This window comes from Odontesthes bonariensis, chromosome 14 (genome assembly GCF_027942865.1).
Source record: "Odontesthes bonariensis isolate fOdoBon6 chromosome 14, fOdoBon6.hap1, whole genome shotgun sequence".
Lineage (NCBI taxonomy): Eukaryota > Metazoa > Chordata > Actinopteri > Atheriniformes > Atherinopsidae > Odontesthes > Odontesthes bonariensis.
In genome coordinates this window covers 12,631,849-12,647,935 of record NC_134519.1, presented here as the reverse complement: position 1 = coordinate 12,647,935, position 16,087 = coordinate 12,631,849, and the positions used below count along the sequence as shown (strand labels likewise).

Genomic DNA, 16,087 nt, shown 5'->3' with positions numbered 1-16,087 from the left:
TGAGTGCCGTTCAGACCTGTTCTGTCTTAAACAGAGTTTTACAAGGTCAACCAAATAAGATTGCTGTCGCGGATCGTTTCTGAGAAGCACCAGGGTGCTCATTCAGTCCTGAGGCTTTACATTCAGCTGCTTTCAGATTATTGGAAATCAGTGCATGTCTGAAGTGTTCCGTTGTCTGTGTTTTCTGAAGTTGCTTTGCGAAAATCTCTCGGAGCTATGATAGGTTTGCTTTAATCTGTACTCATTTGGCCTGACTTCTCCTCACACTGGCCTTTATCTGTTGTAAATTCTCTCCTCTGCTGGGTCAGAGTGTGCTCGGTCTATGACTTTATACAGACCTGTCACCCTGTTAATGAAAAAAGCTGCAGTGTAAGAAGAGATCAGAGGGCTGCTGTGCCTGAGAAATCTTTTTTGCTCCAGACTAATACCTGCAATCATTCACCTGGTTGGTAGATTGTAATATTCTCCTGCAGGGAACACGACTGAAGGAAACCCGAAGCTCTCCCAGAGGATCACCCTGGAGGAGCTTAAGCTCCATCTAAAACATTAAAGGTTCCTCTGCACTTTGTGATGTGTAAGGTTTTGAAGGGACACTTAAATCAGAAAAATAGGTCATAAGCAGTCCTACAATAATTGGATTTAAAAATTAATAATATTAATGAGTTGGGGAATTCCTTTGTTTCCTTAACTTATTCATACCGCTTGACTGTCTGAACTGATAACAAACCAGCTGAAAAGTTGAATATGTTATGCTATATTCTGTCGCTCTGCATAGATGTGACCTGTGCATGCATTACTATAGAATTACATTTGGGTTAGCTGCAAAGAGCTGGATAGATTACAGGGTTTTGTCTAACTCAAGACAAAATATAAATATAAACGTGCCAGCAGGTGAATGTAAATGTTTCCCATCTTGATCCCCGCTGTTATCTGCTGATTTATCTGTACATCACAGCAATAGATTCGAGATTTGAGATGAGAATCCAAAACACACGATCTGCATCAGGGTAGATTCTGGCAATATTAAAGTTTGATGTCATTCCTATTCTCTTTTCTTGGTCAAAGGTGAGTTTAGAAAATCGATACTAATCTCATTGCTGTACAGTAAAAAAGAGACTACAGGCAGCCATCTTAGCGTAAAACCGCTCTGTCCAAAGATAACAAAAGATCCAAATCCAGCACCTTTAAAGTTCACGAATTAATGCATCACATCTTTTTGTTTAATCCATATAAAACCATTGTGAGGTTGCCAAGCAACCACAAAGGACCTCAGGAAATCACTACATCCACCCCTTTTATTGAAAAGCTGTTTCAGCAGCAGCACAAATCAGCATAAGTACAAAAATGACAACAACTTGTGCTGGATTTGGAAATTGATTAGACAACTATCTTATATTCAGTATATTTAGCATATCAAATGTAATTTCTTTGAAATATATTATCTCTAGCATAAATTTTTGTTACCATGATTCCAATGAGTCGTGCACAGTGAAATGCACAGATTTCAAATTTGTGTAAAAGTAATATTTATACTTTGAATGGAGAACCAACCAGATTTTCAGAGATGGGAAGGTTTTATGATGTTTTGTAAAGGTTTTTTAAGCTGTTTTTTTCCTTAATTTCTAAATTTGACCATTTTTTTTATATCTCAACCTTTTTTTTTTTTTTTCTTCTGTTAATACCTATAATAACACGTTACTGCCTAAATATAACCAATCTCGAGTTACAGCTAATTGGAGGAATAAAAGAAGTTTAAGACATTTTGGTTTGTGTGTGGCTCCATTTTATTTTTTGTCATGTAACAGATTAATGCCACCAGCCGTCCTCTCCTGCCTCTTTTTATGGATGTTGAATGTAACAAACATGATTTTTATGACAGTCTCACGCAATTCAAAGTGTAGGTGTGTCACTGATTTTAAAGAAAACATAATGTAGCATAATATATTAGCCTTGAAATTACGGTCATTTTACACGGCTTGGACCTTTGATTTGAAATGGCAACATTTTGCGTGGTGGACCAATGGAGCCATTACATGTTCTGAAATGAAGCTACTTTGTTTCGGAACGCTTGTAGTTATCAGTCACGGGGGGTTCTTATGCTGATACCCATTCTTTAAAAAAATGTATGTATAATCTTGGAAAATAAAGTGTATTTGCAAATAAATTAACAACCGTGCAGTGCAAAAATGAATTTCTTCCACAAATTTCTTAAGGAATTTTCCTTTTGGACCAGTAATATTTACAGACCAGATTCTTCCAGATTAAACAACATGTAAATTTGTTAGTAAGTAACAAACCAAATACTAGCTGGAAATCTTCAATACTTTTGGGACACTGGATTTAATTTCCAAAGGAGAAAAAAATCACGAGGGACAAAAAAGTAATTTTTTTACTAAGAAAATCTTGATAAATTGTGCAAACTGACCAGTGTCCCTTACAAGACCTAAATAAGTAAAATGATAAAACTTTCTGAGTCTTTCTGAGCACTTGACTTTCCCAGGTTAAAACTGTTAATCATCCTTTTGTAAAGGTTTTTTGTGCCTGCATAACCAATTCAGCCATGTCTCTTTTATTTAGGATTTTGCCACAAGAAAAAAGAAATGAAAAAATCCAAAACATTAGGGGGGCCTAGCCTGATTAACATCGACTTTCAAATCTCTTCGAGATTCTGGTCTGACCAAGACAATAACGAATACGATTCGAAATGGCCTGGTCAACCCGCCTCCCTCGGGTTGCTACTGGTTGAGGCCAGAAAAGGCTGTGCCTAAGCTTAAGCCAATCACACCACTCTTTCCTCTGACGTATGATTTAGCTACCAGCGGGGCTAACTGGTAGATTAAACTCTTACCAAAGCCAGTAGGGAGCAAGGCGAAAACGTCTTTCCTGTCAAGAAATGATTCAAGGGCTGTTCTCTGCTCGATTTTTAACGAGAATCTCCCGTCGAACACTTTCATTACAGCATCTACAGCAGTGTCAAAAGCTTGACGCTGCTCCATGTTGATATTGAATGAAGCGCTTCCGTGTACAATCCATGGGTTGAGTCGCAGTTCAACCACGTCACTACCTTGAACACGCCTCTACCCTGGGCCGTTGGCGCTGCTCAAAGTTGATTGCTTCCCAACAAAGTGGGTGGAGCTTCCCCTGCCAGGGGGAACTCGAATCAACCTGAACAAGCAATTTGCCTGAAGTAGTGCAGCAGAGCTGAAGGTGTTGCGTCACTGCGAGGGCGGAGCCTGGGTAAGGGGGGCCCCATTTGATATACAATAGAATGATGAATTGATAATGTCACCTGGCAGGACAAAAAGAGGGCCCTTAGTTCATCAATAACTCTTGGTTGATGTGATTGTTCTGTTGTTTGACTTGGTGCATCTCATTAGAAACAACGTTTCTGTCATTGTAACTGTGATAACGTGCAGCATTATATGATGCAGTGGGAATAGCTTGTGATGTAATTAACAGAAATGGCTTTAGGCTACTCAAACAAAATCATGCAGATGATATGTTGTCAGCAGCTTCACTTAGGAGATAAATGTCACGGTATATGCTGATGATGGTCTTTATTGGTCTAATTATCTGCTTTGTCCTAAAACCATGGCTGGACGAACTGAGGCTGTAGTTCACACTTTAACACAAGATTCTTCCCACCTGTTTTGAAATCTACACTGACCAACCTGCAGATTCTGCTGTTGCCAGGCACAACAAGAGCTCGGTACATTTTAAAGCTGCCCTCGTATGTCTCTTGCCTTCCACACTGGCTCACCCTGACCCAGGAGGATTAATCTGGGCCATGGCGCTTTTCTTTCAGGTAGCTGATTTATGAGGCTTCAGCTGAGAGACAAAGGGTCTGAATTTGTTTGAAGTGTGCAGGTGAAGACCCCAAGATGGCACTTTAAAAAAGCTCCCACTGGGATTGAAATCTCTTGAGCCACACCTGTCAAGGCAGAGCTCAGATCCTCATGGCAACCTTTCACCTGTGCAGGCATCCACCTTCCACCTGTGCACCGTCTGTCCTTACCAGGTGTTCCAAGCTCGACGTGGGCCCTGTGGCAAGAGATTACATGATTGAGGATATGTCACGACATAAAAGCAAAATAATGATATTTCATCAAGATGATAATTCTGCCTGAATGCGGACGTGGTGCCGTGTGGCCTAGATTTTTTTTTCTCTCTCTCAAGAGGAATTGATTCAACCTTTCTTCTATTCCTCTACATTTTCTAATTAGCTTTTGTGATTTTGCAATACTTTGACATTCAACCTTGAATTATTCCCTCCTCCACACATAAAACAAGCATTTGTTCCAGTTCTGAAAAAGCAACAAAGTGTGTTAATGCTCTTGTTTATTCCATGATCAAACATAATCACTCTCTCCTCTGGAGGAAATCTCCCTTTGGGCTCATTTCTGGCATTGTTACTTGCATGTTTGACAAATTAGGCTCTGGAAAACTCAGCGAGAATGTGGGGGAACTGATACTCACATTAGCACTTTATCCCTTTTTGTTACACTATTCAGTCACAATTCAAAGGTTTGTTGACTTAGCAGGTTTTTGGAGGACTAAAGAGTTCAATTTAAAGGGTCATCCACGGTGGAATAGAGGGTGTTTTTTCTTTCTACTGGAGTGAGCTGGGGGCTTTTTGGCAGTGAGCACAGATTGGGCTCCTACTCCTTATTCTGTTCCAAAGGGCTCATCTCTCCATAGATCTATTTTTCACAGAAAACAAGGGATTGAGACTTAGTTAAGTGTTCCATCTCGCATGAATAAGATGTGAAACCAAAATGGCTTACGTTTTAATTTCTTGTCTTGCAATATTGAACTGAAATTGCCAATCAATACAAAGCGTTAATTCTGCTTTAAACCATCTTCTGAAGTTGGCTTTGTTGCACTGGATATATATCAGCAACAGCAGGGTATTCAGACTCGGCAGGATGTTTCTTTTGCTTTCATTCTAAATATCTGAGAAGGCTCCTCATCTCACTGATCATGCATCTTCTCCTCTTTTGTTTTAACTTGTACAACAGACAAACTGTGATTTTAATAAAGCGCCTTTTATGCTCAGTCACCTTATCATTCCTTGGGGTATGCTGAACAGCAGGAAATGGGAACCAAACAAGCCTATTTCTCACTGTCAGGCATTAAGCTGAATAGGAAACAGCATCATTTTCTCTCTCTGGAGGGCAGAGGCACTGAGACAGACAGACTCACTCTTTCTATTTCTAGTGCTAAGAATGAGGATGCTGGGAACAACAGAAGCCATTGTTAACTTCCCTCATTGCTGTCAAGTCGGAGAGAGGATGCACGAGGAGCCGCACAGTGTGTAAACTAAACACTCTGCAAAGCAAGTGGTTGTCCTGAGTCCACAAAATTAATAGAATATGATCCTATAAATGTACCTACATGGCCTTAAATCCCTGAAATTTCTTTTGGCAGGCTGTGACTCAAATCACAAATTAATAGAAATCTGCATAATGTTTGATGTACGCCGCAAAATAATTCCACACGAACAAGCCCGAAGTCCTCATTTTTATTACTTAGGGGAAAATGACAATAAGGATCTTCCATGTCTCTGAGTTGGAATCCATATTCATCTTAATTGGTGCCTGGCAGGTTATACAGAATGGAGATGGATTTGAAGTCATTTGCTGGAAGTTCTTGACAGGCGCAGTGGAAGAGAACGCTGGCACACATAGCTTGAAATCATCTGTCAAAATTTAGCATATCTTAGGAGAAGGCTGCCTGTCATCTTCGATGTACATCTAACCATGCATATGGGCGGGTTTGATCAGGAGCTATGTCGTACCCCTGATATAAAGCACATTCATCAAGTTGATATTTGGTTGACAAGTTGAGGGGAAAAATACCCTGAAAAGGCAAAGAGGTTCTTTTAATGAGAGGATTTTGAGCTAAACATAGTGCCAAGTTGGTTCTTTTTTTAATAATTAATCTGTGCACAGTTTTCTAAAACTAGATATTCATAGCTTGATTTAACTTTTGAATTCAATGTTCACTTTTTTTCCTGATTTTGCTTCCCAACACTTGATGTGGTTTGTCGGTTTTACTTTGCAAAGCATTGCTGACAAGCACATGGCTCAGCCAAGCAGATTATCAGTGGAAATCTTCACTCTAACTTCTTTATTTCCCTTCGAATCAATGTGGGGAACAGCAAGACGTGATTGATAATGATATTGTGATTGATTGTCTAAATCCCTTCCCACAGTTCAAAGTCCCCAAACAGAGTATATATACATGCAATTCAGTGCAGAGATAGAACTTGGCAGGAGCTGCCAATAGATAAGTGAAATAGGGCCAGAGCGAAAAGGCCTATCAGTCCCTAAGGGGCTTAGCTGCAGGATTCTGAAGCTCTAAACTGGCCGTGGTGGAGGGAGATAGTCGACATTGGTTTTAAATTACCCAAGATTGCCTTGTGGTTTCAGTCTGCGGGGACGCCAGCAGACACGATGTTTGTTAAAACAAGTGCAGACGTTGAGGCAGATTGGGACGAAAGGCAGACCTGCGATTTCCTTGCCCGACAGAGCAGGTTGGAATGTTAGTAATTGCAGAATTGGCAGATGGACTAAGAAGGTCTTCAGCAATGATATCTGCCACTGGGACTAGACAAGTGGCAACTCTGCAAAAGGGATCAGTGTCCTCACTTGGAGGATATTCTATCTTATGCAATGCAAGTTACACCATACTCAAGGCACTGCTATTCAACTTGCTCCTTTGCAGCATGGTATCTTTCTTTCAAAGTCACAGAGCAGATTGTGACCATCCTGCAATTTGTCCTGTTAAATGATTATAAAATCTGTAAATAAACAAAATAAACAGATATGAGAAAATCTTGATCACAAGTTGAAAAAATTGTCCCGTGTGTTAACCTCTGTAGAGCCAGTGAAAAAAGTGAATAGAAAACAAACGAGATATGTGGTTATTAATGAGGGTTAAAGGTGCCAGAAGTATGATTTGCCCTCAGTCAGCCCACAGACGATTCCAGTCTTCATACTAAGTTTAGCGAATTGACAGCTTTCTTTCAGGAAACAAAGCAAAAAATGAAAACACTAACATTTCAGTAAACATAACTAAACTAACATTTTTTTTCAGAAAACTAAAAAACTAAAAATGAAATGTAGAAAAAGAAAACTCCACAAAATGTCCAGGATTATTAAAAGCTGTTACAATCAGATGAGCCGCCCAACATGTTGCCCAATTAAAAACTATTTTTCTTTACATCCTAAGCAATGAAGACAACAACAACGTGCAAGCTCATTAACAGAAGAGAACCACAAGTCTGCTTTTCAGTCCTCTCATTTTTACCCTCATGGTCCTTTTACAATTATTTTCTCTGGCATTCAGAGCAGTGTGCGCATAGCTCCCCACCACAGCACCAAACTTTCACTCACACAAACACACAGCTTTTGAAACCAAAAGTTTACTTTTGTTATAGGTGCAATAACAAAAGGCCTTTTAAGTCTGACTTGAAAATCTTTAGGAGAAATTGGCTCCAGCATTGAGGGGTTGAGGTATTGATTCTGGCCTCTGGCTCGGCCCAGGAAAAGATGGATAGATTTCTTTTGAAATGCACTCTGTGTGAAAACATAAAGACCATTGTGTGTTTTCACTCAGGAATAAATTGTTTTATGGCATATCTCGGGCCACCTTGTAAGCGTTCTCATAAGAGGAATGTTGACAGAGTGGAGCATATTCATCTGTACTCCAAGACTACCCACACCTCATAGATGCTTTTATTGAAAGTTAAATCTCCTTCAGAGAGTTGGCAGCCTCTCGTTGGAATATCCATTTCAGCAGCTGCTGAGGCTGATTATATAGGGGTTGTGCCACACACTGGCAGCAATGTACACCTCCTGCAGAGAGAAGAACTATTATGATGCCGCTGACTGATGCGTTCATCTGCATGAATTTGTACAATCTCTTGACACAGAAGCGCTCGTTTGTATTGGGGACTTGCACCATCTTATCTGGGATATAATTTGTTTTCAATTTATGACACTCGTAGTAAGGAAGTCACACACTTAAGAGAGCTTATGATGCCATGTAATCTCTCCTAGAGCCTGATGCTTTAAAGTTTATCTCAGCGAATAGCAGGTCAATAAAAGGTTGCAGGTGTTATTGGAGATTTTCCCAATACTGACACCAAGGGCCTTGTCCAACGATCAAAGCAGTGCAAATTGATTTATTGCTTGTTCACACCCTGTTACCCAGTTTTAATGGTACCCTGTCTTCTCGGCAATGACCATCGGTCAAAAGAAAAAAAGAATTTTTTTTTTTAAAAAGCAGTATCGGTGGTTTCTGCCCTCTGTTTTCAGATATCAGATCCATATGTATTGAGTCAAAAATAATGTGAGTAGAGAGAATCCACAGCGCGATTTAAGTCAACACCATACATTCTCATTTCGTACTGAATACCACATACTGCTAAAAATGTCACATTACGGTCTTTGTTTGAAGGAGTAATATAAATTATAAATAAACTTGTTAATGTCTTCTTACTCTAGTGTTTGAATGTGTTTTGTATTCAGATTAACTGAATAACAGGAGAGTAATTAATAGAATAAGACTGTTAATGATGGTTTTGAAGAGCATGACTTTTCAAACTGCCTCCATTTTTCCCATTTTATTATTGAACAGTGTGACATTTTAAGAAAAAATGAAAGGTCTCAAAGATTAAGCAAGATTTGGGTTCGGCTTTTTGGATTCTTTTTGAAGACTTTTCATTTCTACAGTGTTCAAAATTCTCCCTCCACACCCACTGACTCCGAATACATTTAGCTCCTTGCCTGTGCCATCGATTTGAATATCAAACATCAATAAAAGCCACCTCTTTGGGTCTGTTTGAGCTCCACCATGCTGCGAGAGGACGGCGGGTGGCACAGGGCGGAGGTTCTTGTTGAGTCAAAATATTGATGGAGCAGAGCCAATATCTGTGACACCGCAGCCAAAGACTCATGTTAATGTTCTCCAAGTAACGTCTTGGCAGCAGAGACATTTTTATTTATTTAGAGAGCAAGCTGACGGAGTATGAAGTACATGATCTATTTCAGCTCTGCATTCACAGGCCTAGAGTTTCGCATTGGGTCTCCGCAGACGTGGAGGACAAGTACAGCTTTCTCCTGTTGGCCTGTGAACAGCTTCATGTTGACTGTGGGAGTTTAAGAGCCTTAAGAGCACATTGATTGGGATCTCACATTTTCTTGTAAACATTGTTGATTAGTCTTGGGGAAAAGTTCAGCTACTGGTTACTCCTCACACTTACTCAACATTACAACCTTAAAAATGACACAGGCTGCAGATTTTCTATACAGTAGGTGGATTCATCACAAAAAAAAAACACGTCTCATTATACAGTGGTAATTACCAGATGTTCAAGAATACTAATGAGCTTAGCAAAAATACATAAAAGGGAAAAACTATTATATGTAAATAATATTTTGTTGGAATTAGTTAGATGGTGTTTACAGAGGTTTAGCACTCTATAAATAAATCAGCTTAACTTCAGGGTCTGAAAAATGAGGCTAATTTAGAAATACCTTTAACCCTTTAAGATTCGTTCAAATGACCAGCAAAATGTGACTCCTCAAAAATAAATAAGTTTATATGAGAAAATGATCATTCTCTCTTGATCTGTTATCTTAAAACATTCTCCTATCGACTTTGTTTGTTCCTTATACCATTGGGTGATATCATGGTGCCTTTGTGTATCTTCTATATACAGTCTTTGGCTAGAATAATTACTTTAACCATAAATTAAAATAGCAGTTCCCCTTTATATAAATACTCAGAAATAATTATGTAAGGATTACTTGCATGGGCCTATTCAAAGTACTTTACATATTGATGTGTATTGAAGATGAAATAAGTACACTTCAAGTATATTGATTTATAATAAATGTTTTATAGCTCAAAGTACCTAAAGATTATTGAAATTGTACTTAAGTCCTGTATCAAATAAGCTACTTGTAATTTCTTGCTTTCTTTGCAAACAACCAGTCATAAATAAATTAAAAACAAAATGAATCATCAGGCATATCAATGAAGATTCCATGAAAAATAAAAGATTGATCCTCACTGGGAAATCCTCATATCACAGCAATACCAAAACTGTCCAGTGCTACGGTAATGGATACTTATATATCTTTTGCCAGATGGCAGAAGGATGTACAAGTTGTGGGATATTGTCAGTTCGTATCAAATCACTCCATACACTTTAATGAAAGTAAAAATTATATTATAAAATATTCAGAGCTGTACTTGTTCACCACTGCACATAGTATCAATTTGACACCAACTACATTATTTGTAGAAGCAGAAACCAGAAACATCCCATTGCTAACAAGCTTAAAGTGGGCATATTGCCACCTATTGTAATAGAGATGGACAGAGATCTGCCATAAAAAAAAAGCTTCTATATACTGGGACAAGGGCAGTGGTCCAATCAAATAGCCCAGTTAAGCTATTAAGTGTGCATTTAAACATACTGATATCACTTGTATTTGCTGGATTTTTATTCTTGATGATCTGGATGATTGGATGATTCGAACTGTACTGTTGCCAGTTTGTGATGTTTTCAGTTGGGGGGCTTTCTTTCTTTTATATGTCTTTTACTGATTTTTGCCAATTATACCAGCAAAACAAAGAAAGCTATTCCTACCCCACATGTCTCCAACCCCTTACTGTCACACCAACTCTGTGAATAAATACAAGTGCACACATAAATGCAGATAAAAATGCTTGATAACTTCATAATTGATACAATACTTCATCCATATAACTGCACATATACACATAATAGCAGTTGTATCGGTTATCCAAATGCAGAATATTAGAGATCCAACCTACATGTATGTTAAAGGCTAGAATCTTATCTATTTCTTCTTCTATTTGAGTGGAGAGGTTATCATAAGCATCCCCATACCTTTTTAATATTTTTTTAGAACATTGTAATATGTACCTAATCTTTTCTAACTTCAGGTTGGATAGCACAGTGAGAGATTGAGGGTGGGTCAGCCTCCTTCCATCTCTAAAGTACCTGGCAACATGCCAGAAGGGTGGGGAAGGCAACAACTGTTTGGCCCCTTATTGGTACCATCCATCCCTGAGGAAGAATTCCCATCAATTATATGATGAGGTCTGGATAATTTCCAACTGTAGATAGTACCTCACATATTGCCTACCAGTAGCTGTCCAAGTTTGGGCCAATCCCAGAATTTGTGGACTAAATTTTACATCCAGTTAAGGAAGCTTTCTCTGAATCCTCAGTAAAAGTTTACAAGAACTTAGTTCAGAAGTTAAGATTAACAACAAGTTCAGTACTGCCATTTCTGAGCTTTTTTAACCTTCCATGTGATATGGCTTCTAAGGAACCTAAAACTGTTGATCTGCTCCACCACAGATGCATTGATTTAAACAGGCATGTGTGTGTTTTCCTCCTGTTTTTTTTTTGTGAAATCAATCAGATTTGTGGTTTTGCTGTAGCAGCAGGCGGTTTAATTTAGTCCCTTCCCACGTGAATTTTGTTCATAACTTGACAGATTATGGTGTCATCATTAAACCTCACAGTAGGGTTCTCTTCATGTATGCAGAGTCAACATGAGGTGGATGAGCATACAACCCCGAGGGGCTTCTGTGTTGAGCACACAGTGGAAGAGGTGTGACTGGCATCCATTCATCTTGTGGTCACCATAAAAATATGGATGATTGGGTGGCAATGAAACGGTTGTGGAATGAATGTTTTGTTCATAAAACGGGACAAACTGGACTGATCACACCTAGCGCCACAAAATAATATTACTGAGTTGAATTACTGATCGAACATCATGTGATGACAAATTTGCCAAACAAATACAATAATTATCATTCATCTGGCAGTGTTGTAGCTTGGATACAATCTTTTCATCTCAACAATGCAATACATTTCTGGACAAGCTCTCAACATTTTTGTACCTGTGTTACTTTGCAATCACTCGCTCGTCTACACCCCCCCTCAAAAAACAGTCAAAGCAACAAATACATCATCAGCAGTTGCCCTGTGGAAAAGGGTATTAATTATCCTGTGTTCTCCTCATTTGGCCACTCATTTGCACATGCACTGTAAATGTCACCAGAGATAAATGGGAAAACAAAAACCCCAGCTTGTAGCCTTTATGCAGCAGAATGTCACTGGGAGCTTGTAAGAGATGAGATATTGGTTTTGGCCTGGCACAGATTCTGGCTCAAAGGACATTCCCGAGGTAATAAGATTTGTATGTCATCTGTGTTTAGAAACTCATTAGCAATGTGCCAGCAAATAATTTCAGATTCACCATTTGGATTCATTTCTGGCAAGTAGCAAAATAATATATTGCACATCTGTTATCAACCATAAGACCTTATGTAATCAAGAATCTGAAGCAACACCGTATCATTTTGATTGTTCGTCTTTTGCCCTTCTTGGAAACATTCAAATACAGTGGAAAAGCCACCTTTACATTTCATTTTTGGTTTGTTTGGTGTTTGTTTGTTTTTTCTCAGCATGACCTCCTTCCAGCCACATATTGTTCTGACATTCTTTTTTTTTTATTGTAGATTTATGAGTGGATTGAAAAGCACTTTGGGGGAAAAAAAGACTCAACTCTCACATTCTCTGTGTGGCCTTTAAGGTGCGAGGAATAAAGGGGTATTTGTATTAATCGATCACACGCCGAGTCTGGTTGAAGTCTGGCCCTAATGGTTGCTTGCTGTCATTTTGAAAGCAGCTTGTAAAAAGGATTAGAGTGGCTCTGTGAAATAGGGGCACACGAACTGCAAAGTTTTCTGTCCGACAAGGAAAATAAATCAATTTATGCCTGATGGTGGTGCAGTTTGGGAACATAATGCCTAACAATGATGGAGTTTGGACACTTCATACTTGTCATTGTGAAATTGGACTGCCGTGTTGCTAATGATGGTAATGTATGTTGTGCCTCGCCTACTACAGTAATCCTTCACTCTGTCTTTTAAATGTATCTCATTGTCTGGCGTATTGCATTATGAATACCACTGGGAAAAGAAAGCGAGGAATTTAATTTATATATTCATTCATTTGAGCAGCAAGTTAATGGAAAAAATGTATAACCATATGAATGTCTTCCTTTTGACACAGGCGATTGTAACTTTGAGAAGCCGCTGGCAGCATGTGGGTACAGCCAAGGCCGAGATGATGACCTTGACTGGGAGCAGTCCAACACTAGAGAGAAGACTTCATCAGATCCATGGATGCCCTCAGGTAAGGACTGTGACTTGGGCTCTGTGAAGAAATGAAAGCCTTCTATAACCACACTGAGAATACATCATGACAATAAACTGCAAATTTGACACTGCTTTATGTCAAAAGCACCCAGAAGCTGCTTTGAACAAAGATTCTTTATAGATAAATGTATATTATTTTCTGAAGTCAGAAATCAATTTTTTTTAGAAAGAGTACATTTCATATTTTTTAAATTTGGCCCTGGCACCATTTACATGCATTCATAGTACGATTTATCAGTTGGATGCTTTATCAGTTAGATATGTTAAAATACTTGTTAACACAAATCTATTCAGGCTAATCATCTAATCACATGACTAAAACTCAGTGTATTTAGGCTTGTAGACATGAGCTGTATATGAAACCACCTACTAAATTAGATTTTGTAAGATGTACGCAGGATTTAAAAAAAAAAATGTAAAAGTACATTTAAATAGCTTCACTGTATCTATTAATACAAAGTGCTGCAGGAGTCATTACAACTACAATTGAAAGTGATACCACTGTGTCGGTGTGGATAAACAAGTCTCCTATTTCCTTAGCAACCAAAGTACGAGGAAAACTATCCCCAGCTTGTATAACTTTGAATTAATGCAACAAAACACTTTGTGAACCAAATCTAGTTCTTTTTAATTTTCATATAGGCATTACATATTTTGTTGTTAAACTTTTTCCGTTAGAGCATATGTGCTGGCTGCGAAATAAGTTGATTTAACAGGTTTAGACTGCAAAGCAGTGTGTGACATGCAGTACATGCGGCTCACTTTGTTTGTCAGTCTTTTGTAGTTGGTGGAAAATGCAGACATCGTCAGTGGATCTGCTGAAGTTCAAACTAAGAATCAGAATAAGGAAGAAAGGTGATTTGAAAGACTTTGAACCAAAGATTTCAGAAACTACTGAAACTGGGATTTCGTCAAAAATGCGTTGTTGTTGTTAGTAGAAATCAGAAGAATGGCCAGATCGATGGAAAGACAACAGCCTCTGGGTTTTCATTGCTGTTTTTCATTCTCATTTAGAATACGTGAAGAAGAAAGGGTTTGTGGGAATAATGATGTATTGCAAAAAGGCAAAAACTACCCCTAAGAATGCTTGAAAACAACAAAACACTGCTTGGCCTAAGAAATCATGCTTTGTGCACAATAATCATACATTTCCCAAAGATGCAATTGGACAGCACATTTATGTGACAATTTTTTTTTCTTTTCTTCCTGGGAATGACATTTATCACCAAGTGGCCCTTTCAGTCTCATGATTTAGTTGTTCATAGAAGGCATTTGTCTGATTGGGCTGTAAATCTGACTATAATTATAATATACTGTTAGGTTCCATAAAATAGAGTAATAAATACTGATTACAGCTTATATGTGCATGCATTACTATTTAATCTTGTGAGCATATGAAGACTAATACTATTTAAACTACCTCTAGAGTTAACAACACTTTTTTGTTTGCTATTAATGTGCAATGTTGGTGTTCTGTCCTTAAAAGTCTCCGACACAGTGCATCTTTAAGACAGCCATATCAACAGATTGAATAGCTTCAGATTGCGTCAACGTACTTGAATACTTTTAATTGAATAGATCTATCCATCGGTCACATACTGAAATGTATTAAAATGCCCTCCCTGCATTTTGTGTCTGTCACACACGATATGTCGACTTAATGTTCCATTGATCGCTTTTCATTTGATTTGAAATGCAAAGACATCGCCTCCACCAAGGAGACGGAACCTTAGGAATTAGACTAATGGAATGGTGTTTCTTTTTTTTCTCTCATGTTAAAGCAGCATTGAAAAATAATGGATATTGTTTTCCCTTTTTATCTGATGCCTAATCTATGTTGCATTGGACACCCCCCCCCTGCCAGTGACAGAAAGGGAATTAATTAGCAGACCCTCACTAATTTTAAGCAGCCTGTGCCCAGACCTGTTTGTGTGTGTGTGTGTGTGTGTGTGTGTGTGTGTGTGTGTGTGTGTACACATCAGCATGATATGTGTTAAACTACCCCAGAGAAATTACTTTCCACCAAAAGGGAAGTGTCTCCTTTTATCATCGCAATTGATTAATGCCAGTACACATGGACACTGGGCAAAGGTTACAGAGAAATCTGGAAAAGCCTTGACCTACAAATTGACACTTTGTGCACCGTCTAAATTTAACAGATCTAATTAAAATCCCATTTCTGGTTAAGAGGTGTCCCTGATCGGGCTTCCCAGGCTGAGTATACTTCAGATAGGCTTGTTTTGTACCTATGCAACTTGAATTGCGCGTAATTAGCAGGTTGCCACTCTTTCTCCATTTCACAGTGTGAGCACTCAACCCGCTGTGCGGAATTTCAATTTCTCCTCTTTGACCACACTGAAAAGGATGTGAAATGTAGTATACTTGACAGGTAAAATTGTTTTACAACTACAAGAGCGGGGATTCATGGGTAAAAATGCATTAAGGTGCATTTAGGTGAAATCCAAACTGCTGGAAGGGCTATCTCACCTCTGATTGCAGTCTTACTCTCCACTCACACTGATGAATCTTCACATAACAACCTTATCATACTCACACAAAAGATTGTTATCCTTCCTGGTGTGTCATATTGGAAAGGCAATTGAGGTGGCAATGTTCAAACCAAAGAACAGAAGGCATTACTTCCTCAAGCACTTTTAGAATTTGTTACAGACAGTATCTGTCCAAATAGGGGGGCTCTCAGTGTCACTGTGAATGTGTGATTTAAATGATGCTCGAAGTCTTTTCTTCTCTGAGGTCTCCAAACAAATAAAATCTCTCAGGAGTTTTAACTGTCCAACTCTCATGTCGA

General features: G+C 38.6%; 1 protein-coding gene across 7 annotated transcripts in view; it reads left to right on the top strand.

The window, feature by feature from the left end:
• Nucleotides 1-16,087, top strand: part of LOC142398773 (receptor-type tyrosine-protein phosphatase mu) — a 168,346-nt gene that overhangs the window by 23,519 nt on the left and 128,740 nt on the right. For all 7 annotated transcript variants that reach the window (XM_075482936.1, XM_075482941.1, XM_075482940.1 and 4 more), the window contains exon 2: nt 13,133-13,255. In XM_075482936.1, coding sequence (XP_075339051.1) covers nt 13,133-13,255 — 123 coding nt within the window. The remainder of the gene's footprint in view (nt 1-13,132; nt 13,256-16,087) is intronic.